At 37.7% G+C, this 26,075-nt stretch overlaps 1 protein-coding gene across 3 annotated transcripts in view; it reads left to right on the top strand.

The window, feature by feature from the left end:
• col27a1b (collagen, type XXVII, alpha 1b) overlaps positions 1–26,075 on the top strand; it is a 115,004-nt gene that overhangs the window by 58,146 nt on the left and 30,783 nt on the right. For 2 of the 3 annotated variants that reach the window (XM_051894871.1, XM_051894873.1), the window contains exons 14-31: positions 2,052–2,096; positions 2,242–2,295; positions 4,969–5,013; positions 7,156–7,209; positions 7,365–7,418; positions 7,533–7,586; positions 8,163–8,216; positions 8,317–8,370; positions 11,639–11,683; positions 13,366–13,419; positions 14,391–14,435; positions 14,619–14,663; positions 14,766–14,819; positions 15,030–15,083; positions 15,926–15,979; positions 16,594–16,647; positions 23,385–23,438; positions 23,991–24,035. In XM_051894871.1, coding sequence (XP_051750831.1) covers positions 2,052–2,096; positions 2,242–2,295; positions 4,969–5,013; positions 7,156–7,209; positions 7,365–7,418; positions 7,533–7,586; positions 8,163–8,216; positions 8,317–8,370; positions 11,639–11,683; positions 13,366–13,419; positions 14,391–14,435; positions 14,619–14,663; positions 14,766–14,819; positions 15,030–15,083; positions 15,926–15,979; positions 16,594–16,647; positions 23,385–23,438; positions 23,991–24,035 — 918 coding nt within the window. The remainder of the gene's footprint in view (positions 1–2,051; positions 2,097–2,241; positions 2,296–4,968; positions 5,014–7,155; positions 7,210–7,364; positions 7,419–7,532; positions 7,587–8,162; positions 8,217–8,316; positions 8,371–11,638; positions 11,684–13,365; positions 13,420–14,390; positions 14,436–14,618; positions 14,664–14,765; positions 14,820–15,029; positions 15,084–15,925; positions 15,980–16,593; positions 16,648–23,384; positions 23,439–23,990; positions 24,036–26,075) is intronic. The other variant, XM_051894872.1, reaches the window with a different exon arrangement.

The following is a 26,075-nucleotide window of genomic DNA, read 5'->3' as shown; positions in this document are numbered from 1 at the left end:
TTGCCACACAGTGGGAGAAATGTTCACCAAAAAGTCATCCCTCCTAGCCTCTGCATACCCTTTTTCTGCCTGTCATACACTGTTAAGGACATACGATTATACAAGCTGACCGGGGCACTTAAACCGCTACACTCTAATAAATACATTTGATTTCTGCCACCACAATAACACACACAAGCCAGTTGGGTGTTCAGTGTGTGCCGATCAGTGTTGAATAATACTGGTAATGAGGAAATCAGCTGTCACTACTGGAGTCTACAGCAGAAAATCTGTTTTTGCCATTACAGGGGTTGCTTCACTTCTGATCGTTTTACCATATTCTTTACCTAATATTTCATCCTTTCTGTGTTATTCATGTTTCCATGTACCATCATTTTGAAATTTGTTATTTGTTCTGTCACTAATTTGCATAATATGAATTATGATATATTTAGAGATATTAGAATTAAGAGATATAAGTATAATATTTTAGTAATGTATAAATGTGTATTGTCAAAAATTATTAGATCTGCAGAAAAGACAAGTGCACACAACCACATTTCACCAGCTTGTTAATGTTATTTCCTAAGCCAATCATCACAATTACTTACGGTTAGGGATTTGAACAAACCTCTAATTTCGAGTATTAAACTTCAGCACATAACTCGTCCCACACCATTTCTGCTTTGGACATCCAGTCTTGTGACTTGTTGAGGAGATGTTAGCAATCAGACATTTGCCTGGCAGATGATCCCCAAATAAAAAATAAAATTCTGTTGTTCCAAACCCAGATGATTTTCTTTCTTCTGTGAAACACAAATGAAAGTAATTAAATATCTGTTTGAGTAATCAGTACAATGACAGTTTATAGAGACTCATTTCATTTCTTAATAAAGCACCCCCAAAAAAAGTGCATGCTTCTCTGACATGCTCTGGTCTTTTTGTTGTTGTTGTTGTTGTTTTAACAGTAAAATAGTAGTGTCCAGTCCAATAGTTGGCAAAAATGTTCTGTTTCTGCTGTTTCTGAGTAGAAAAGTTCTGTTTCTTAACAGTGCCCAAATTTGTGTACATGATATACTGGCTTCACGACCCCTTTCTTACAACTGACTGCAAGCTTGCATCCAGATCTACCTCCATCTAATCAACAGCCGAGTAATAGAATCAAGTCACCACCCTAAATTTTTATTTTTTCATATTCCATTTCACTCGGATGTATGTCACAATATGAAATATGATGTCACTACTTCCCTTACATTGTGACTTTAAGGTTTTTGTAATGTCTGGATGCAGAACATCATTAAGACGTTCTAGTGAGGTCAGTTTACTTGGGCTATTTACAAGCCGCCTAGCAACATCCTAGAAACTATTCACAACTCCCTAGCAATAACGTGGAAACACTTTGAAAACTACTCAGAACCCCTATCAACAACATAGCAACATCCACCCATCCTATCTTCAACCTCTGCACACCATTCACATAAAATGTAGTTTTATTTAAACATTGTGACTACAAAATTCATTCAGTAAGGAATCGTGCTCTTTTGAGTCTTTTGCAGACAGCTCATTTAAAATATACACTCATGTGAACTAACTTTGTCCTCACTAACCCACTTTAGCTGTCTGTAGCTGAGCCAACAGTAGCTTAGCTTAGCGCTAACCTGACCGCCTGACCGTCAACGCTGCTGCACTGTAACCCTAACCATATCACAAAACGGACAAGACATGCACGCCTTCACTTCAATCCCTTTCCTTCATCAGCAGTCACTCGGCAAGAGCAGCCGACCCCCTAACATTTATCTGCTCTTTTTCAAAGAACAAGGAGAGCGAAAATACACAGGGGATTTTTTGGCCTGCTGCTGAGGGAGGAAGTTGGTATGGCAGGTAGCAGCCGTCCAGTCACGCCACACAACAAGCCCCTCTCTGTACTCCACAGCGTGTCTCTTTCATTGGCTCACTGAGGGGTAGATGCAAGCCACAGATTAGCTTGCTATCAGGGAACAGAGGTTTCACCCCCCTTCCCCAGTGTCCTGTTGTGCCAGTAACGCTCAGTATCTGTTCTCCATTTCTCACAGGGAGAGATCGGTGCCCCAGGTCCTGTTGGCATCCCTGGTTTTATTGTGAGTGAACCAATATTAAGTTATTAACATCTAACCTCATAGCTATAGTACTTTCCTCACTGACAGTGATTTCTGTTGGCATGTAAAAATAATGCATGCAGTGTACAATTTTATGCTTGTTTATGCTTTTTATGTTTTATGACAGGGTGATATGGGTCCTGTTGGAATTGTGGGTCTTCCTGGACTAATAGGACCAAAGGTGATTGCATTGAAATTGTTATGAACATCCATGTTGAAAAGTCCATGCTAAAAGGATTTCTAGTCTTAGCTGATTTAAGATGGTTTGGCTGGTCTTCCAAGTATAAAAAAAAACTCATAAACCAGAAAAACACACCAGCCTAACCAGCTTGACCAAGCTGGGAGAAATCAATGGAAATCTTCAAACACTACATTGGAATAACAAAAAGAATTTTAGGATAGAACAATTACTTTGTCACACATCTATGCTGGAAAATCAGCAAAAAATCTGTCATTGCTGGTTACCAACATAAGGTGTGTTTTGCATGCTGGGACCAGCATGGGATGCAGGTTGCTGGTGGTGGACTAGCTACATCATCTCAGTTTTACTTGTGAACAGCATGACTATACTGGTCCACCAGCTAGACCAGCACTATACCAGCTCTAACAGCATAAACCAGCCTGTACCAACATTGAATTCGTGCTGGAATTTTCAGCAGGGAAAGTATTACATAATACTGTGACTTTCTTTTTCAACACATTTAATGACTAACATATTAATATGGATTCTTTTCATAACAGCAAATATTGTAGACATATTAGTTAAATGGATAGTTCACCAAAAAATGAAAATTATTCCATGATTTACTCACCCTCAAGCCATCCTAGGTATATATGACTATCTTCCTTCAGACGAACACAATTGGAGATATACAGTAGTCAACATTTGAAGTGGATCAAAACCTTTCATCAAAGTTGTCCTAAAACCTTCTTCTTAGGACAGGGGTGCCCAACACTGTTCCTGGAGATCTACCTTCCTGCAGAGCTCAGCTCCAGCCCTGCTCAGCACACCTGTCTGTAATTATCAAGTGCTCCTGAAGATCTTAATTAGCTGATTCAGGTGTGTTTTATCAGGGGTACTTTGTAAAGCTAAACTTTGCAGGTAGGTAGATCTCCAAGACCAGGGTTGGGCACCCATGTCTTAGAACAACTTAGTTCTTAGGACAACTTTGATGAACTTTTTTGATCCACTCCAAATGTTGACTACCGTATTTAAAAATATCCTTAGTCCTCCAAGGTTTATAATGGTTGTGAATGGCTGCCCAGATTTTGAAGACAATGACGTTCTACACTTTGCCATGACGTACTACGCTATGTCCTACACTATAACACGTAGTGCGTCGTGGAATTGTGTACTATGTCACGGAAGTTAACGCTTTTTGGACGTACGTCGAATGTGTATGGCTGTCGCTCTGGAAGCTCGTTATTTTACTTTATAAAGTTTTAAATAAAGATATTTGTCCTACGCAAATACATCGATTCGCTTCAGAAGGCCTTTATTAACCCCCTGGCGTCGTATGGATTCATTTCTTCTTTTTTTTTAGATGGATGCATTTTTTTTTTTTTTTTTTTTTTTAAATTTTTAAATATGTCTCAGATTGTGTTCATCTGAAAGAAGATAGTCATATACACCTAGGATGGCTTGAGGGTGAGTAAATCATGTGATCAATTTCATTTTTGGGTGAACGATCCCTTTAGATTTAAAGGTGCAATATGTAAGATTTTTGCAGTAAAATATCCAAAAACCACTAGGCCAGTGTTATATATTTTGTTCACTTGAGTACTTACAATATCCCAAATGTTTCCAACTATTTGTAAATCGTGAGAAAATTGCAATTTTAACCAAGGCTCCGGGACGTGTGAGGAGTTGCTTGTCAATTGCGTCATACCCGCGTTAACCCTCAGTCTGCCTCGGTTTCCGGTTTTATTTTGTAGAAACCATGGAAACACCAAAGACGCTTTCATATATTACACGTTTTAATTGACAAGGGAACAACTGTTTTGATATATTTATAGACAGAAAACTAATTGTTGTTATATAGCTCAACACATTTAGTATTATTGTTTAAATCTAATTTTCTTGATTTTTTGCATGTACCATGCTTTATCATGCCTCGGAGAAAAACACTATTTTGTCAAGTAGCTAACATAGCATAATCAGATGCAGCTTTATTTTTAGTAACAGTAATACAGAATTTTCTCCATCATACAATACATTTTAAAATGAATTGCATGCCATTTATCAACACAAGCCATCCAGTATTTAATATGATATTCTAAAATCGATCTAGCTTACTGCAGTGTGTAACAAGTATCTCACAGCAGCCGGCGAGCAAACGCACAGAGTAACGTTATTACATCATTTTCAACACTCTTAAATGTATCTAATATGATAAACAGAGCTGCGTTACCTCATACTGATGATCAGAAAAGCGGAAGTGGCGCCGGCGACTGTGACATAATAAAAGTACCGCTGCTCACAGCGTGTGTTGCGCAATCGCTCCAGCGGCCTCGTTCAGCTCCCACAACACTCGGTCCTGCTCTGCTTCATACCACAATAACGTTAATAATCGCATCCATGAACATGATTTCTTCCCGAGTCCTATCCCTATTCTTTTGCACCTTCCATTGAGGTGAAGACCATATGTCTCAAGTTTCTGCGCTCAAACTTGGCTTCATCAAGCTACGCCAAGTTTGTTTTGAATAGGCCTCTAGCGACCTCTAGCAGACAGAAATCCTACATACTGCACCTTTAAGTATAAATTTCATTTGTCTTCACGTGGCATCAATTCATAAAACAATGGCTATTGTACCAGTTCTTCTTAATAACATTTGTCTCTTTGGTGTCTTGCAGGGTGTGCCAGGAAACCCAGGGGAGCCTGGACTGAAAGGTGATAAGGTGATCTAAATGCCCTTTATTAGCTTTTGCTTCTTCTGTATTTGATTGCACAGAGCCACTTTTGAGGGAGACTGAGGTCAGCTGTAACATACCACAAGTTATCAGTCACAGATAAAAAAGTTCAAAAAGTTTGGGTTCAGTAAGGTTTTTTAAAAGAAAATTAATACTTTTATTCAGCAAGGATGCGTTCAATTCAAAAGTGACAGTAAGGACATTTATAATGTTACAAAAGATTTCTGTTTCAAATGAATGCTGTTCTTTTGAACTTTCTATTCATCAAAGAATCCTGAAAAAAGGAGCAGCAAAACTGTTTTCAACATTGATAATAATAATTTCAACATAGTTAATAATGACAATAATAATTGTTTCTTAAGAACCAAATCAGCATATTAGAATGCTTTCTGAATGGTCATGTGACACTTAAGACTGGAGTAATGGCTGCTGAAAATTCAGCTTTGCCATCACAGGAAGAAATTACATTTTAAAATATTATAAAACAGAAAACTTGTAAAACTTATAAAATAAAGATGTTTGCACTTTATTTTACAGTACGTGCACTTACGTATGCTTACAGTGTACTTGCAGAAGGTACTGGTAATATAAGGTAACTACATTGGTTAAGGTTAGGTTTAGGGGTAGGTTCAGAGTTAGTACCTACTTATAACCCAGTTATTGCAATTACTATAATAAGTACATACAGTAGTATGTACATATGGAACAGGACTGTAAAATAAAGTGAGTATGGTAACCCATACTCGGAATTTGTCCTCTGCATTTAACCCATCCAAGTTAGTGCACACACATTAGGAGCAGAGTAGTGAGTAGTGAACACACACACACAGCAAACCATGATACACACCCAGAGCAGTGCCCAGGGAGTGCCCAGGGAACGATTGGGGGTTAGGTGCCTTGCTCAAGGGCACCTCAGTCATTTCCTGCCGGTGCTGGAATTGAACCAGCAACCTTTGGGTTACCAGTCGGAATCACTAACCATTAGGCTACGTCTGCCGTCGTTTTCACAGTGTAACTATATATTTGCTACTATACACTATACAAGTGCTGAGTAGTACTAATTAACAACTTGTACTTACTATGGGGTTAGAGTTAGGATTAGTGTTTAGGTTTTGGGTTGCATGTAATTATGCATAATTTACTTATTACAATAGCAAGTACATATAACGTGTAACAAAGACACTAAAATAAAGTGTTACCAATTAATGCATAAATTTGACAATAATAATATTTTTGATCAAATAAATGCAGCCTTGGTGAGCAAAAAAGTCTTCTTTCAAAAGCATCTTACCAATCCCAAACTTTTGATTTCTGTGATAGTCCATGCAGTCTCTCTGCCAGCTAGCCAGGTGCTGACAGCTCTGTACTTAAATGTCATATTTTGCTGCTAGGCAAGATATACATAAGGCTTTGTTTTCATCTCCATGTCTGCAGTTTTCTTCAGGCACATTGTAACATGACCATAGATATAGTAGAACTTGAATAATGCTGTGATTGAACTGCTGGGACATCCTGACTTAACGTGGGCATGAAATGGAAGCTGTGTAAAGGCCATCTGTCATCTGCTGATTTAAATGTTCGAGGATGGATTCTGATTGGCTGTCAAAGTTTTTATCATTCATCAGCTGGAAAAGTAATTCCAACGATATTGTTTCTCTGTGCCATTATAGTTATAGTTATGATGTGCTTTTCTTTTATATTTAGAACATTTTTTTAGAACTATATCTTAATCGTTATAGTTATCATCCGTAGTGTGAACAGGCCTTTAATCTTTTCTTCCCTATTGTGGTGTATATCTGAGTGAAACAGCTTCTCGAACCAGAACAATGTAGGGAAGGGCTTGATTTTGTCCATCTGGAATTGATTGGACCATTGTGGTTTGCTATTGCTGCAATCTCACGTGAGTGTTAGGTTACCTTAAACATGTCATCAGAGAAGAGAAGAGATGTCGCTTGCAAAAAGTAAGGGAAGTTATTTTGATTTAAGATTATGAGGGCACAATAATTAAAATAATAATTATGATGATGTGCTGCAATACTGCAATATTCCATAGAAAACAAGAAGTGTCAATTTAGATTTCATGGTGACATTAAAGGCTAGAGAGTGACATTTTGTTGTCTCTGTTGACAGGGTGAAGTCGGGTTGCCAGGTGAACCGGGGGAACCTGGATTTCAAGGTGACAAGGTATTTCATCTAACGGCTTTACGTTTGATTTATTCACACAGAGTCTATGTTTATATTTAGTATGTGCATGCATTTGTGTTTGTGTGCATTCAAACATCCCAAATAGAGGTTTTTATTTGAATAACTATGTGCTGATGGTTAATTGAATTTTCCAGGGTATTCAAGGCTCACCAGGTTTACCAGGAATTCGAGGAAAGGCAGGACCACAGGTTAATTCATAAGCTTTTTTACATTTCATTGTATGTTACCATGATGATTTATATTAAATCTTTAGTGCTGATTTGACAAAAAGCCAAATTATACCAAGCTCTTTTGACTTTCAGGGAAAGCCTGGAGATCAAGGCCCAGATGGTTTGCCAGGCCCACCTGGCCCTGAGGTAATTGTGCTGTCACTTTAGGCCAAGTGTACTCTACAAAGACAGGTCATCACCTTGTGTGCATTTAAGGACTAACGGTTTCTTGTTCTACAATACACATCTAATCACAAACCAGCTGTGTCTATTATAGGATCATATTCCTCCCTGACTGTAATTCAGTTCTCACACAAACTCATGCACAAAATCACACATAATAAAATTAAGTAAAAGAGCAAAAGAATATGGTTGAGAAAGGCTTTGGAGACATGTCAGAGTGTCTTTCAGCTGCACACAGGTGCTCTTTCATGTTTTAAATCTGCAACAAAATGCAGCCAACTCGCAGACTTACTACATAAAAGTGTGCTTGTAGTGCACTTGGCTTTAGTAGTTCCTTCATTTTGTGTTCATTTAAAATCACTGCGAAGAGATGGGCATTAATTTGCTCACACAGTCCTCCAATAAAATTCAGAGTGAGAAGTTGTAAAGTAGGTAAAGTAGAGTAGCTGTGACAGAGCGAGTCTTCTTAGATCAAGTATAATGAATGTATGAATCAGAAAAGACTTTCTCATATTGTCTAATGTTGTTATGTTTTCTCAGGGTTTTCCAGGGGATATTGGACCACCAGGACAGAATGGCATTGAGGGCCCAAAGGTGTGCATCTCTCTTCTTTGGAATTTGGTTCCCAAAATTTGTAATTGGGTCCCATATTGTAAATTGGTGGCAGATATGCTAATTTTTAGATACTTTCCAGGGGAATGCAGGAGGTAGAGGGATTCCAGGCCCTACAGGAGTTCCTGGACTTGAGGTAGGACCCGTTCATTCCTAAACCAGTGAAGGGCCTGACAAGGAGAACTGTATATAAATCCTGAATTTATAGCTGTAAATCTTAATGTACGACTGTTATATGTAATTATAAACAGTGTTCAATATAAACATGTTTATGTGATAATTAACCTGGGTGTATAACTGTATGTGTCATAAAAAAACACTGTAATTGTATTTTTTTACAGTAAAAAAAACAGCAAATGTGGTTTCCAGAACTTTACAGTAAAAATATGGGAGCAATATTATAAGTTTTACAGATTAAACTTAAATTTACAGTAAAAAAACAGGTCGCATCACTTCTGGTTCAGGCCTTTTGTATGTGCTTCCTTAGATATAGACCTGTTTTACTCGATACCTTCAAAGGAGCGAGCACAGATGAGCAGCCGATGTCCATTGCATATGTAGATTGATTTCTAAAAGTTTTTTATTTGTCTTCTTATCACTAACATTTAGATATTTAAATCAAATAAAATGCAGACAATAAAAAGAACTAGCTAGGTTAGCTGATTAACTTTAAAGTCCATAGATATCGCCATCAGTTCGTAATTCTTCACTGTATATTACACTGCCTGGACAAAAAAAAAAAAAGTCGCTGTTTGGATTTTAATAGGCAAATACTTAAGAATCTATGGATGGATCATTATTACAGTGATTATTATGTTTCTAGCATGTTATATGTTTGCCAACGGTTCTTTTAACCCTTAAAGATGGAGTGTGTAGCTTTTCATTTCTTAAACAACCATGTAGGAAGGCCATATTCCAGGATGACAATGTCAAGATTCACCAGGGTTAAAATTGTGAAAGAATGATTTCAGAGAGCATGAAGAATCATTTACACACATGAATTGGCACCTCTGAGTCCAGACCTTAATTTCATTGAAAGTCTTTGGGATGTGCTGAAGTAGACTTTACAGAGTGCTCACCTCACATAACGTCAAAACATTTATTTCCATCGAGAGGTGCATCATTTTTTGGTCAAGATCTTGAATTGACAATGCAAGAGGTGAGTACTCTGTAAAGTCTCTTCCAGGACATCCGAAAAACTTACACTGCGGTTAAGGTCAGTGCCAATTCATGTGTGAAAATGATTCTTCATGCTCCCTCCCAACAATTCTTTCACAGTTTGAGCCTGATGAATCTTGACATTGTTATCCTGGAATATGGCCATGATACATCTTAAAACAAAATGGTTGTTTAAGAAATGAAAAGCTACGCACTCCATCTTTTAGGGTTAAAAGAACCATTGCCAAACATATAGCATGCTAGAAAAATAATAATCACTGTAATAATGATCCATCCATTGACTCTTAAGTATTTCGCTTTTTCTCTTCCAAAAAATGTACAGCATTTTACTGTAAAATTACATTAAATGTCTCATTAGATCTATTACAGTAATAGACTACTATCTATTATTTCACCGTATAGAGTAAAGGTAACGTACGTACCGTTAACCAATTAATAGGGTTTTACTATACCATTTTTACAGTCTTTTGCCATTCTTATATTTTTTACAGTGTATTGCCAAAAATGTAATGTTTAGTATCTCAGAAACTACACCACATTTTATAAGGATCATTCCTGTTTTAACGCTCAAATGAATGTACACTATATGGACAAAAGTATTGAGACACCTGATCATTACACCAACAGGGATTGTAATGGCATTGCATTCTAAATACATAGACATTAATATGGATTCAGTCCCCCTTTGCAGCTATTACAGCTTTTCTGGGAAGGCTTTCCACAAGATTTTGGAGTGTTTATGTGGGGATTTTTGCCCATTCATCCAATAGAGCATTTGTGAGGTCAGACACTGATTTTGGACGAGAAGGCCTGGCTCGCAATCTCTGTTCCAGTTAATCCCAAAGGTGTACGATGGGGTTGAGGTCGGGGCTCTATGCAGGCCTGTCAAGTTCTTCCACACCAAACTCATCCAACCATGCCTTTATGGATCTTGCTTTGTGCACTGGGGCACAGTCATTCTGAAATAGAACGGGGTCTACTCCAAACTTTTACTACAAAGTTGGAAGCATAGCATTGTCCAAAATGTCTTGGTGTGGTGAAGCATTAAGATTTCCCTTCCCTGGAAGTAAGGGACCTAGCCCAACCCCTGAAAAACAGCCCATACCATTATACCTCCTCCTCCACCAAACTTTACAGTTTGCACAATGCAGTAAGGCAGGTAACGTTCTCCTGGCGTCCACCAAACCCAGCCTGTCAGACTGCCAAACAGAGAAGTGTAATTCATCACTCCACAGAACATTTCCACTGCTCCAGAGTCCAGTGGTGGCGTGCTTTACACCACTCCATCCACCGCTTGGCATTGTACTTGCAGCTGCTCGGCCATGGAAACCCATTCCATGAAGCTCTTGCCACACAGTTTTTCTGCTAATATTAATGCAAGTGGAAGTTTGGAACTCTTCAGCTATGGAATCAGCAGAACGTAGGCGACTTTTCACACCATGCACCTCAGCACTCGGTGACCCTGCTCTGTGACTTTACATGGTCTTCCGCTCTTAAACGCTTCCACTTTCCAATAACACCACTTACAGTTGACCATGGAATATCTAGCAGGGATGAAATTTCACAAACTGACTTATTGCAAAGGTGGCATCCTATTACAATACTATGCTTGAATTCACTGAGCTCTTCAGAAGGACCCATTTTTTTCACAAAAGTTTATAAATGCAGACTGCATGGCTAGGTGCTTGATTTTATACAGCTGTGGCAATGGGTCTGATTGAAACTCCTGAATTCAAGAATAAAGAGGTGTGTCCCAATACTTTTGTCCATATTTGTCCTTATGCGCCAGAGAAACAAGCTCACAGCCATCTTTAGAATTTTGTGTTTTTGGCACCCCCGTCGAAGAGTAATTAGCTGGTGAAGTGGATTTACTTATTGTAGAGTTAACGAAAGTTATCATGAGCATTGTAATGTTTGAAGTAGACCGCGAAGATTTTAAAACGAGTGGTTCATTCATAAATTCGTAAGATCTTACCTTCATACTGTGGAAATACAAACCGGAAGACAGAACTCAACGAGAAAAAAGGGGCAGGGCTACATATGGTCTGTAGTGTATATTATATTATGTCTCAACTTATCAGAAGCTCATTAGAATCCAAAGTGTTTTCAGAAAGGTTTTGCTCATATGCATATCAAAACAAAGATTAAAAAGATTAACATCTTCATCAATTTAATTTTGTAGATGCTTATTACTTCTAAAATAATAATCCTATTTTAAACCACAGGGAGATCAGGGCCCAGTAGGACCAGCGGGGGCTCCAGGACTAGAGGTGAGTGCTCTCTTGAGATACCCACTGGAAATCTTGAGTTAAATGAATTAGACATCTTAACTAATGAATTCATGTCTTGAATTAAGGCCTTTGCACACTGAGTCCGAAACTCGCATGCGAAATTTTCGCACGTAAAAAAATAAATAGGACCTCACGTTATGTCAATCACGTTTGTACACTGCCTCCGAAACTTTCGTCCGTCATAAAAAAATTCAGATCAGGTTCGATTTTCTGCGTTTTTCACATTCACATACATTTTCACATACATTGATCCGCGTCGTCTACAGCACAAAGCAGTAGCACTGAATGACAAACAAAGTGCGGAAAGAGACAGAATATAAAGATAGAGTGTGTCAGTATCGCTGGCAAAGCATCAAACTGAGGCACTGACATCCTGAAGTAAACTTTGAAACACTCGGGATAATCACGCAGCTCCTTGATGAGGTGGAACTCTCCTTCCTCTCTACGCAATCTCAGGATTGGATGTACCCAATATTTCCTCTTTAGTTTTTGTCTTTTTAAGAAGAGAGAGGACAACTAAAATCATGGTCACTGCTTGAAGACTTCATTTTGTATTATTTTGCTAATTTTTTCGCAACGGATTCATTAATACGCATCGGACTCAGTGTGCAAGGTCTCTGTGCATAACGAATTATTAGGATCACGAATACGAAAAAATGCACACAGAAATTTCGGACTCAGTGTGCAAGGGCCTTTAGACATCTTAACTACCGCCACATTAGCGTTACAGCCTTACTCACACTGTAGGGAACTCCACGGCTCATAACCTGAGACTTTCCTTCAAATCTATTGACGCTGGTTCATGTTTTGTTACAATGATAAACTCTGTTGAATGTACATCTCCACATTTATAATGTGGTATGATTACTTATGGTGTTTACAATATCTATGACCAGTCTATTCCAGCCTTTTCATTTTGCTATTGTGGAATCAGTTTGGCTTGCAAATCATTTTGCTTAGCAACTGGCCATAATAGCGGCGGCCTCTTTTTCTTGTATTTTTATAATTTTGTCATGCTACAATTGAGCATTTAGAGTAATAAATAATAGGCTTCACACACTCCTGTTGGTTTATGTCACTCTGCAAAGACTAATGTGTGAGTTTCAAACCCTCCAAATATAACAGTTTTCCTCTCTCCCAAAACAATTTCACAAGAGTTTGCTGCTCTGAACGCTGCATCCAGACTTGACCCAGATTCAGAAATGATAGTATAAATTGTAGTGAAGAATAGTCTGTCCTCATGCCAAAGCCTGTTGTACAAACAAACCTGTACCTGGCAGTAAGAGATGAATTCAAATTAACAGTTCATTACATTTAACCCAGTTTTTCATGTACAGACCTTGCCAAAGAGCCCACAGTTTGGCCTGTCCAAATGAGGGCAGTATGGATAATTTAGCTAATAAGACAGAGGGGTCAGACATTAGCTAATAGATGACCAGAGAAAATCCATCCAGGCTCCAACATAAACACTTCTTTGTGAGACTCAAGGTGACAGATGCTTCTGTTTCAGAGTTATTTAATGAAGCAGCTCTCTCTTGGAGAGCTGATATGTTGGTGAGTGGAGGAGATTGGTCCCAGGAACAGGAGATAATGAGATGTCAGGGAGTAGATTTAGAGGGCTGGGAGTCCAGTACTATGGGTCATTTCTGCTTTCTGTTCAGGGCAGACCTGGGAGGAAGGGTGTCCCTGGAAATCCAGGGGAAGATGGAATAAAGGTAAGAATTCATGACATCCAAATGACCACTATAATTTAGACTCCAGTTTTCCTCTTAAATGTGTTTCTTCAACTATGGCCTATGGCCCTATGGAAAATCTTCAAACTCTGACATGTTGATTTAATTTGTCCATTAACAATGTCAAACAATATAAATACAGTACATTCACTCATTGTTTATTTCTTAAAAAGTTATCTACCACAGTGTTATTTCATCATCACATCATAAATGGTGTACAGTATCATGTTTAACAGCATTCTGTATTTTTGTTATAATGTTTTGTAATAAATTTATTGAAAACTTTCATAGCTAGCTTTTCTGAATACTCACAGACAGGGCCGTATTTAGGGTTTTATAAATACAGAGGTCCCAAAATTGAGCTTGCTGGTAAGTTTGGGGTGTTTTGTAAATATTTCTTGTCTTATCACATTAACACTTGCGGATTACATTACATGAATCACATAAATTATTTATTTTCAATTAAAAATGGTGAAATTAGACAAGTTTATTAGTTTGCATTCCTGATTATTTCTGTCCATCATTTAACATTTCTATCCTGAAACAGCTGTCAAATATTAAATGTTTAGTTTAGCTACTTACATCTTATCTCGCATCTTATGGCCGATAACTGAAGTGTCGCTCTGGAATTTGCAGTCAGCAGCTTGTGTTAACATAAAGCCCACTTATCTTGATTTGATTGGTCATCTCAGACATTTTGACATTGACGAACAGTGTCCACTGAGGCAGCTCAGATGAGAAGGTCAGTTATCTTGGTGTTGAGCAATATCCTTGCAGCACTGAAGCAGAGTTAATAATAGGCTATTATTTCACAACCTTTATTATATACACTTATCAACGGTGGGTACGGCCCTGACTTCACACATTTTGCATAATTTTGACTAAATTAATGCTTGAATGGAAATGACACAAATATAATATTTTATTTTTCATATTTCATTTTTCATTTCAAGCTCTTCACTGACACTGTTGTCTCCTTGGAAAACAAGTTCACTAAGGTTGGATAAAACCCCATTAGCAGCAATATATAGGATCATAGTTGAAGAAACACCCTTTACATTTTTTTTTTGTTACCAATAATGCATGAATGACTCCTCTTTTTAGATGTTATTATGTTGTTAATGATTAAAATTAACAACTAAGTGAGTTTTTGTATTACAAATCTTGGCCCTTTGCTCTAGGGAGAGCCTGGAATCACTGGAAATCCTGGGATGCTTGGTGAGAGGGTAAAGGAATTTTCATATACATTTCTGGTACCTTAATAAACACGTTTTAAACTAGAGTTAATCATCTTTTATTGTTTTTGTCCTTTTTATTGTGTATAAAAGGGTCTTATTGGTTTCATCGGACCTTTTGGTGAGGTGGGGCTTGCTGGAGAAAAGGTCAGTAGGTTGTTTGCTTTCACAGCATTCAACCATGTGTAATCATGTTAAATTCCGATTAATCTTGGTTCCTGTTTCTGTGGCATGTGTTTTAAATCAAACAGAAGACATTTATGTTGGTTTTATATGATGGTCAACGTTGTCTTTCCTTGATGTTAGTATTATCTTTTATTGTGTTTTTTGGCTTAGATGTGTTTCTTGTGCTCTCAGGGAGATCGTGGTGAGATGGGTCTGCCCGGGCCACCTGGAGAAATGGGAGCGATGGTAAGGAGTAAGTCTGGATCTCGTCTCTGCTCTCAGGGGAACTCTAATACCCACTTAACCTTGAGCAGTCAGTATAACTCAAACAGCTACAATGGCTGGAAAGTAGTAGTATGTGGGAAAATGCCTCATCAGCCATTTTCCATTCATGAGATAATCAGCTAGACCACTGCAAGAGTCATTTCCCTTTCAATGACATAAGGAAATTGTGGCTATTTGCTGAGTAAAGTGGTTTAGGCCACTCCAAAGAAATCCAAGAGCAACCTTCTAGCCTTTCCAAGAAGCTTTGTCATCATTTCAATGTTTCAACAGTTCCTATAACAAGTAAAACTGTCTGGATGTATTTGGTGGCCATGGCAATCCAAAAAAATAGTTTGTATTAATTTCCATTGTTAACTTTTGTGCACTTGCCAAACAACATAGAAGTTTTTTGTTACCACACCAACAACCTAAAATGGTAAAATAGCTGTGTTTCAGTTACCCTTCAAATTGAGCAAATTGAAATTGTGAATTGAAAATTCAGACCTCGAAACACCCAGAAACACCTCATATGTGGCTGCTCCCAAGTATAAGGGGCTTTTCTTGCCATTAATGCTTGGATAACATGTCTACGTTTCCCTTCAATTAAAAATAATGGCTAGTGCAGTGGCTGCTATATACTTAAACCTACTAACATCCATTGCCATGACTTTTGGAATAACTTATCGCGAGAGGAAAAAATTACGTTTTAGTCGCATAACATCAGTTACAACTAAATGAATGGTAAATAAAAGGTGTCAGAGATTATTGCTTTAATTAGAGATTATTCTATTATGATGTGTCTGTGATTGTGATTGTTGTTTTAGGGACACCCAGGGGCTCCGGGTGAGAGAGGCCCATCTGGACCAGTAGGTACACCAGTAAGTCAATGTCATGTATTCTATATATATACTGTATATGCCTGGCCAAGAGTCTCTGCAAAAAGTACAGCACAGATCAGTCTGTTTTGTGTCTTACTTTGCTGGTGTAACCTCCAGGTTTCGTGCAATCATCTGGTCTGAATCTTTCTAGGTAAATCCAGAGTACAGAAGCATCTTAAAAAGCCATGTCTGTCTCATTTCATGCGATAATTAAATGAACATTTTGCCTCTGCACAGCACTGTTTACATTCTCCCATTAGAGCTGTCCATGCACATTGATGATAGACACAGACACTAACGTAATTACTGTCCTACTGAATGAAATCCAACAGCTCCTTTCGCTTCTTTGCTCTACTCTCAAATGTTGACGTCATACAAGCGTTTGGCAGGAAGAGGTACTCAGATGACCCTATGAAAAGGGCAGAGTGCAGTGGAGTACAAACAAACACCGGCCTTTGAAGGACAGAGCTTTCGCCCTGTAGTTGTAATCGGGTCAAGTGATGTTTGTTTGCCTGCCAGAGACTCTTGCCAGCTCTAGCTGGGTTTTCTGAGGGAACATTCTCTTGCTGCCTGATTCAGGACTCTGTTCTTGTCCTCTGTTCTGTGTTCTCCAGGGGCCTCCTGGTTCTAGGGGCCTCAGCGGCACCAGAGGACCCAAAGGCAGAAGGGTAAGAACTGTTTATTTTAATTATCAGTAATGATGATCCTTGCATAAACGTGCTTTGGAAAGTAAAAATGTTCAAGAATTAAAAGTAAGACGTAATTTTATAAATAAAACAGTGTAATGTTCAAGCCAAGCTCATCGGCAGAAGTCTTAATTTCACAACTTTATCAATTAAAAGTAGGGGTAGGCAATTTTTATTATACTGGTTGAAACTCTCTTCACATCCTGATAGCAATCACAGAAGTGCTCTAAATATTAAAACATGGGCCAATATCTTCTGTGGAAGTCTCATTCACGTCCTTAGACTCGAATTTTGCATTTCTATGTCATCACTATCAATGCTGAAATGAATCTGCAGCAGTCAGGTGGTACAAGTAAGAGCTCTGTAAGTCATTTACATTTATTATTATTGCTATTTTTATGTGCTTTGAGACATGAGGTAATTTAACGCCGTCTAGTGATGCGCGGATCGCAATTATATCCGCGGGCGCTGCGGATAATCCGCAGGTCGGGCAGTTCGGGTGATAAAAAATAACATTCAGTTAATTGCGGCTGGGTCGCGGGCAGCCATGAATGTGTTGATTTTAATAAAGACACAAACTCTCATTTTACGATAAAATGCAATGAACGTGCATCACGCTTACTTTCGTTTTCAAAAACAGCATATCTCTTCAGGAAAAACCAATAAAGAAAAACATTTGCTGAGAGCAACTCCTAGTGGACATTACAGAACACAAAGGAAGAAAATCTACATGAGATACTGCTTAATACTTGCTGTAATTTTTCGTCAGGCACTAATTTGCAGACTTAATTGCGGGGTTCAAGCAGCAATGAAGGCAAAACACATCCGAGAGAAATTTAAAAAAAAAGGAGAACTAATTAAGTGTTGGGTATGTGATATGTGATGGCTGTGAAACGCTGTATATTAAACAAATGAAGTCTATATCCAGCCTTTGCTTCGGCTGAACGTCGGCTATTTATTGAGGCTGAACACTGAGAATTTGAATAACTGTAATATGACGATCGGGTGCGGATAGAACCAAATGAGGGCAGTATGGATAATTTAGAGAACACTGAAGCAGAGCTGGCCCAAGGCATAAGCGAACTAAGCGGCTGCCACCAGGGGGCCCCCAAGAGCATATGAAATGACAGCTTGATTTTTACAGCTCACAATCAGTTGCACTTTTAGTGCCACTGTCCCAATAATACTGTACAACTCAATGTACATTCGATAGCATTGATATGGCGACGTGCGCATCCAAGATAGTCACATCGCAGGAATTGCAAAGTTTAACCAAAGTTCCACGTGTTTTGGTCCTGTCACACAGAGCCACGCAGACGCACGTGAACACCGAGTTGCGTTTACTTCCGCATCTATTTGTGCTTGAACGGACATATACACGCAGAATAATGTCAAAATGTCCTTGTAAACACAGTTACTTATGGCTTAGGTAACCCAAACAAAGAAAACGGATGTGTATCATTATAAAGGATCCGTGCATTCGGTCTTAAAGTCACAGCAGGCTTGCTGTTTTCTGCGTCATGAATGTTAACAAACAACAAAATACAAAAAGAAAATAACTTTTACAGCTTTAACACAGATTAATTATATTCAATTTATACAGTAAAGACTGCAGTGTTATTTTACATTTGAATATTTATTTTCTGGACCTGAATACCTACCTGAAAAATATAAAACACCCATTTATTTCATTTAAATCACCCCAATCATTCTAGAATTATTCTTTCCAAATAGAGCTATTCAAGTAATCTGTTAAATTTATTTCATATCGCAACATATATCTGCAGAAAAACAAAATATCGCAATGTCAGTTTTTTCCAATATCGTGCAGCCCTGCATCACATTAACGCAGCGGTAGAGTTACACTCATGGGACACTGCACTTATTCACAATCTCTAAAGTTTATTATTTGCATGTGCTTTAAAGCCTTGCCGGTTAAACATTTCATTCATGTGCTGTTCTGATATGTGCTTTTTCTGAGTGCGTACATTCGAAGCACGCACACTAAAAGCCTGTCAAACAGCGCCCGATTACATCTGATTGCGCTAATACTGTCAAATACACACAAGGTTTACATAAACACAGTTGGTTATGTCTAAAGTGAAGTAATCATATGAGAGAAAATCGTATGCTTGTCTTTTTGTTAGATGCGTGCAGGTCTTAAAGTGACAGCAGCCTAATAGTAAACATGCTGCCGCTTGTCCTTAAAGGGATAGTTCACCCAAAAATGAAAAATTCTGTCATTATTCACTCTTTCTCATGTTGTTCCAAACCTGTATTTATTTATTTCTTCTGCTGAACATTTTGAAGAATGTGGATAACCAAACATTGCTGGTCCCCATTGACTTCATAGAAAAAATATACTATGGAAGTCACTGGTGACCAGCAACTGTTTAGTTACCCACTTTCTTCAAAATAACTTTTATGTTCAACAGAAGAAAGAAACTCTTTCAGGTTTAAAACAACTTGAGAGTGAGTAAATGACAGAATTTTGATTTTTGGGTGAACTTTCCCTTTAATGTTAATACATTTATTATTGTTATCTTGTTACAGGTCCATCTGATCTGTTGTCTAGACAGGCCCTCTGTGTCATTATTTAAGTATTTAATTTAATATTGTGCGTTTTGTATATTTACATTTATTTTTTATAGAAGAAGATACTGTTTATCTTAAGTTATTTTAACTGAGGGGCCTCCCAAATAAAATTCTGCTTAGGGCCCCATAAAGGCTTGGGCCGGCCCTGCTCTGAAGGGAGGGTGGGATCTCATGCTTTCAAAGCTAGCTTGCTATTGCTAGCCACTCAAAAATTGCTAACTCTACCTTTACTGTATTTTTGTAACCTCCCTAGATGATTATCACTGTATCCTCAGTATTCTCAGTGAACGCGATTTAAGCTCACACAGGCCTGTAATGAGTTTTTGCATTGGCATATAGTTCTGTCATCTTTGGATAGTTTAGCGTCCTGCTGATGCACTGGTTACTGGAAGCTATATTGGGCTATATTTCCTGTATATTTACAGGCAATGACGTTGTCATGGCAGGAGACCTTGACAGATGGTGTCTTTACATCAGCTCTGATTACATTACCATTAAAAACTAATCAAAACTATAAAATTACACACCACTTTTTTGTTCAGATTTCATGTATTTTAAACTTTATCCTTAAAACTTTGAGTAATGATAATGTCTACAAAGCACAATCACAATACATTAGGACAAACCTGTCACTCATTGGGGAAAATACTACTTTGCATTAAGTAAGTTTATATATATATATATAAAAAAAAAAATTAAGTCCAGCTGCATCTAGACTAGGCATTCTTTAGATGTAAAACAATACTATCACAATAAAGGAGTCAATGCCACCCACAGGGTTCTGCTCCGAATCAAAGCGAGCAACGGGAGTTGAGGGTAAACAGAGGACAGACTCGCATCAGCTGGGGAGAAGTGGCATTACTCATGAGCAGCTTGGGTCATTTTGGATTTACAATAACTGTGAAAGTCAAATTTTAGTCGTTTGGATGTTTGTTGTGCTGGTGGGTGTTATGGGTAATGGAAACCGGTGGGGGTTGCTAAAGAGTTGGGAAAGTCCCAAGCCTGAGGATTGGATTATGTCAATGCTGTCAGATTTATGACTATTCTCAGCAGACGAGAACACTGAGTAGAAAAACCTTTCAAGTCACTATGTGTTGCCATATGCAAACTCATTTTACTTCCGTAGTTTGACGTATTTCAAAATTAAACAATATATTTAATGAGAAAAATTGTAGGATGGGTTGATTTTATTTTTCGGAATTTGATTTATTGTAAAAATTGTCCATTCTATTAGCTAATTGGATTATTAGCCAATAATAGCCTGTACGACCTACATGAAAAGATCAAATTTTATTTTAAAAGTCGCTCGGTGGCTGCTGTGAGACATTTGTTGCACACTGCAGTAAGCTAGATCGATATTAGAATATCATATTAATAAATGCTGGATGGCTTGTGTTGTTAAATGGCATGCAATTCATTTTAAAACATATTGTATGACGGAGAGAATGCTGTATTACTGTTACTAAAAATAAAGCTGCATCTGATTATGCTATGTTAGGCATGATAAAAACATGGTACAATATTCAAACAATAAAACTAAACGTGCTATATAATAATGATTAGTTTTCTGTCTATAAATGTATCCAAACAGTTGTTCCCTTGTCTAATAAAACACATAATACACATAAGTACACAAGTCAACAAAATATATAACTGTTCTAGTGGTTTTTGGATATTTTAATCCAAAAATATTACATATTGTGCCTTTAAGAAAGTTAATAGGGTCTTATGGGATTTCATGTGGACTTTATCATTGAAGCTTCACACTTAAAGTGAAAAAATGAAAATAATGTCATTTATTACTCACCCTCATGTCATTCTACACCCGTAAGACCTTCGTTCATCTTCGGAACACAAATTAAGATATTTTTGATGAAATCCGATGGCTCAGTGAGGCCTCCATTGCCAGCAATGTTACTGCACCTCTCAAGATCCATAAAGGTACTAAAAACATATTTGAAACAGTTCATGTGAGTTCAGTGGATCTTAATATTAAAAAGCAACAAGAATACTTTTTCTGTGCCAAAAAAACAAAATAACGACTTTTTAACAATATCTATATGGGCCGAGTTCAAAACACTGCTTCAGAGCTTTACGAATCGAATCAGTGAATCGGGGCGCAAAAGTCACATGATTTCAGCAGTTTAGCCATTTGATAAGAGATCCGAATCACTAATTCGAAACAAAAGATTCATAAAGCTCAGAGGATTCATGAAGCAGTGGTTTGAAATCGGCCCATTTAGATATTGTTGAAAATTTGTTATTTTGTTTTTTTGGCGCACAAAAAGTATTCTTATCGCTTTATAATATTAAGATGGAACCACTGAAGTCACATGAACTGTTTCAAATATGTTTTTAGTACCTTTATGGATCTTGAGAGGTGCAGTAACATTGCTGGCAATGGAGGCCTCACTAAGCCATCGGATTTAATCAACAATATCTTAATTTATGTTCCGAAGATGAACAAAGGTCTTACGGGTGTAGAATGACATGAGGGTGAGTAATAAATTACATTATTTTCATTTTTGGGTGAACTAACCCTTTAAATGAATTTCACACTCATAATGTATTAATATAATCTCTAATAGCTTGCTGGCTTCCCATCAGAAATTTCAGCACTCATAGCTGTCTTTCCTCACATCACAAAAACACATTTTAAACTAAATTAACCATTACAAATGAAACATTACTCCTTCAACAAACAAAAGATGAACGGCAGCACGGACTGAACTACCAATGATGGAGAACGCTGAGGTCTAGGATTTGAAGCTCATCATTTTCTAAATGATCAGTGTTAGTTCCCATGGACATGTGCATTTATCTCACTGCTCTTCAGAGGCTAACATTCATGTAATTTATTGAGGAATAGAAAGTCGTCTCTCGGACAAATAAAGAATAGTTTGATAAATATTGATACATGATGTCAGATCAACTCCAATTCTTTATTCTTATTATGTGTAAGAATGGGAATTTCGTATTTACGAACCACTTTTTTAAATTATCATTTAAATTGTACAGTAAGTTTTTTTGAATATCGGCTTAGAAGCATGCTATTCAAATTCATCAAGTTTTGTTGGGTTTTTTTCTTCTTCTTTATTGTTGTTGAAAATCTACAGTTGCCATTGAAACCACGCAAGGCCATCTTTTAGAATTAGGATTCAGAAAGACCCTTAAAGAGATCGTTCACCCAAAAATGAAAATTTTGTCATCATTTACCCACCCTCAAGTTGTTCCAAACCTGTATGAGTTTATTTCTTCTGTTTAACACAAAAGAAGATTGAAGAATGTTGTTAACCACCAGACAGTTGACTGTAGCCATTGACTTCCATAGTAGGAACAAAATACTACTAAGTCAATGGCTACTGTTAATTTTCATTTTTGAGTGAACTATCCCTTTAAAGAATGTTTTATTTTTACCCCTTTTATAATTGAAGTTTCTGTCCAGGCCTGATTTCAATCAGTCCAAATGTTGTCATTAGTCCCTGAAAGGTCAAAGGTTTCCTGAATGACATCAGATCAGGAGAACAGAGGCAACAGTGTTGCACTGGCCCTCAAAAAACCAAGTGCTCTCAGAGGAGCACCATGCGTCTGTTCTTCGGCAGGAGCCACAGTGGTTGCAGCCATAATAATATCCCCATTGATCATTGTTTCCACCTTCCAGACAAAGAAATCCCTCAAAGTCAGAGATCACCCAGCTGTGGCTCTACATTTTTCATAAAGCTTATGAATAATCACAATGGAAATATAATGGCAACTTTCCATTTTACTGTAACTGAACTTCCATGATGTGAAAGGCTAATGTTTCACAGAGGTCTTTAAAGCTGCATTCATTCAGGTTTTTGTCCATGGTGAGCCAGAGATTTGACTTGTTCAAGACCATAAGTCATACAAATTACTTTGAATGAGTTGTCCTTTTGTGATATGGGTTTGTCAACCTTGACAAAATGCCATAATGTACATCTGCTAGATAGTAATAGTAACTTGTTCCCTTGACCCAGTGTATCACCTCTGATAACTCAAAATGTCTTTGTTTGTACAAGTGTGCCCTCTGCTGTTCAACTAATTATTTTCTTACACCATATGTGCTTCTTAATGCCATTCTCACCTCCATATATTCTACACAGGGTGAGAGAGGACCAGATGGACCAGTTGGAGAAAAAGGGGTGATGGGAATGAAGGTGAAACAATTTTATATTACTGTTTCCTTGTTTTCACAATTCTTTATAAACACAATTAGTTACTGCATATGATTATTTTGATATTGATCTTCACTGGCAGCTTAACTTTTAGATCTTGAAACATTTAGCTTAGTAATTGTTAGCAAATTTATTCTCATGTGTTTATGTCATACTTTGTTAACTTCAAAAAGTATATCTGGGTGTGCATGATACAGCTGTATGAAGTAAAATAGTGCATGTTGAAAACAGCATTGTGATACTATGCTATGTTTCAAGATGAAGTAACTGGCTTCCGCCATGCTGGCATGCACTGCATTTTCCCTACCACAGAACAAAACAACATATGAAACACATCTAAATTGTCAGCACAACATTTTTATTAACCTTACAATGATGGAAACTGGGTGCATTGAAGATTTATCCAAAACATGTCCAAAATACTTGGTTTTGGTTTGATTAAACAGAATAAAAAAGGATCATTTCATTTGGCTCTCAGTGTGTTGCAATGGAAAATATTTGGTGACTGTTTGGCGTTTTATCCCTTTTCTGCAGGGTCCTGAGGGCCCGCCAGGAAAACAAGGTTTCAGTGGACAAATGGTAAAATTACAGTTTTTATTTGTTTTATCTCTTAAAGGGATAGTTTACCCAAAAATGAAAATTACCCCATGATTTACTCACCTTCAAGCCATCAGACGAATACGATTGGAGTTATATTACATATTGTCCTGGCTCTTCTAAGCTTTATAATGGGAGTAAATAGAGGATGAGATTTTGAAGCCCAAAAACGTGCAACCAAAAGGTAACCACACGGCTCTGGGTGGTTAAAGGATTAGTTCACTTTGAAATGAAAATTAGCCCAAGCTTTACTCACACTCAAGCCACCCTAGGTGCATATGACTTTCTTCTTTCTGATGAACATAATCGCAGAAATATTAATTAATATCTTGACGCATCCGAGCTTTATAATGGCAGGGATAGAGTTCAATGAGTATGAGCTGAAGAAAGTGCTTCCATCCACATCCACCCATCATAAATATGTGCTCCACATGGCTCCGGGGGCTTAATAAAGGCCTTCTGAAGCGAAACGATGCGTTTGTGTAAAAGAAAAAATCCATATATAACAAGTTATGAAGTAAAATATCTCGCTTCCGAACAAGCCACGCCAGTTACACTTTTTCCTTAAGTTGAATAGGGAAGGCGTAGGACGTAGTGTAAGCTTTGTGAACTGCAAGAGTTTTACACTTTCTGCGTACATTGAATACGGAAGGCGGCTTGTGCGGAAGCGAGATATTTTACTTCATAACTTGTTAAATTTTTTTTTTACACAAACGCATCGCTTGGCTTCAGAAGGTCTTTATTAAGACCCCGGAGCTGTGTGGAGCACATATTTATGATGGATGGATGTGGATGGAAGCACTTTCTTCAGCTCATACTCATTGAACCCTATCACTGCCATTATAAAGCTTGGATGCGTCAGGATATGTGTTAATATTTCTGCAATTATGTTCATCAGAAAGAAGAAAGTCATATACACCTAGGATGGCTTGTGGGTGAGTAAAGCTTGGGCTAATTTTCATTTCAAAGTGAACTAATCCTTTAATTAAAGCCTTCTGAAACGCAGTGATGCTTTTGTGTAAGAAAAATATCCATATTAACGTTAAAAACTTAAATAACTGGCTTCCGGCAGACGGCTGTATGCACGTCGACTTGCGCCAAAAGAGTAACCCCATGCGCGATGAAGGAGTAGCGTAAGCTTTGACGCCTCTCACTGTTCAAACAAATAGGGCTGTGTAATAAACTCAAGCTCCTTTTCTCTTATATCGAAATCCTCCATCATTTCTCTTTAAAAATTCTCATTTTAGACTTCTTAATTCATGACCATTTTTTTTGTTTTGCTCTATCCTCTGCGCTTCCGCGTTCGTCAGTGCGCCATGTGTCAGTTCATAGTTCACTATTTCGCCAAAAATCGATGCGAACGACCATCTGTCGGAAGCTAATTATTTTAGTTTTTAAAGTTTTAAATATGGGTATTTTTCTTACACAAACGCATCGCTTTGCTTAAGAAGGCCTTTATCAACTCCCCGGAGCCGTGTGGTTATCTTTTATGATGATGGTTGCACTTTTTGGGCTTCAAAATCTCATCCTCTATTTACTGCCATTATAAAGCTCGGAAGAGCAAGGACATTATTTAATATAACTCTGATTGTATTTGTCTGAAAGAAGAAAGTCATATAAACCTAGGATTTCTTGAGGGTGAGTAAATCATGGGGTAATTTTTGGGTGAACTAACCCTTTAAGTTAACTTCTGATTGGCACTTTAATATCATTGCATGGTGGACAGAGTTTAAGGTTAGCTGATGCTTAGGTCTTCAAAAAATGCTGACACTCTTCCTTATAATAGCATTTCACTCATCAAGATACTTTGTACATTTAAGCATTTTTCATATGCTTTTATCAAAAGCGATTTTCATTGCATTCAAGATATACATTCCCTGGGAATCGAACCCACAACCTAGGCGGTGTTAGGTTGATTCAATGCTTAGTTGCACAAAATGTTCTTATAAGATAGATTGTCATTTATATAACAAGCAGTATAGCATTTAAGTGTGTTTCTGCTGGAGTACTGAGATTTTCTCT

The sequence above is a fragment of the Ctenopharyngodon idella genome, chromosome 5 (assembly GCF_019924925.1).
Source record: "Ctenopharyngodon idella isolate HZGC_01 chromosome 5, HZGC01, whole genome shotgun sequence".
NCBI lineage: Eukaryota > Metazoa > Chordata > Actinopteri > Cypriniformes > Xenocyprididae > Ctenopharyngodon > Ctenopharyngodon idella.
The sequence above is the reverse complement of the archived record's forward strand: the minus strand, read 5'-3'. Positions and strand labels throughout refer to the sequence as shown.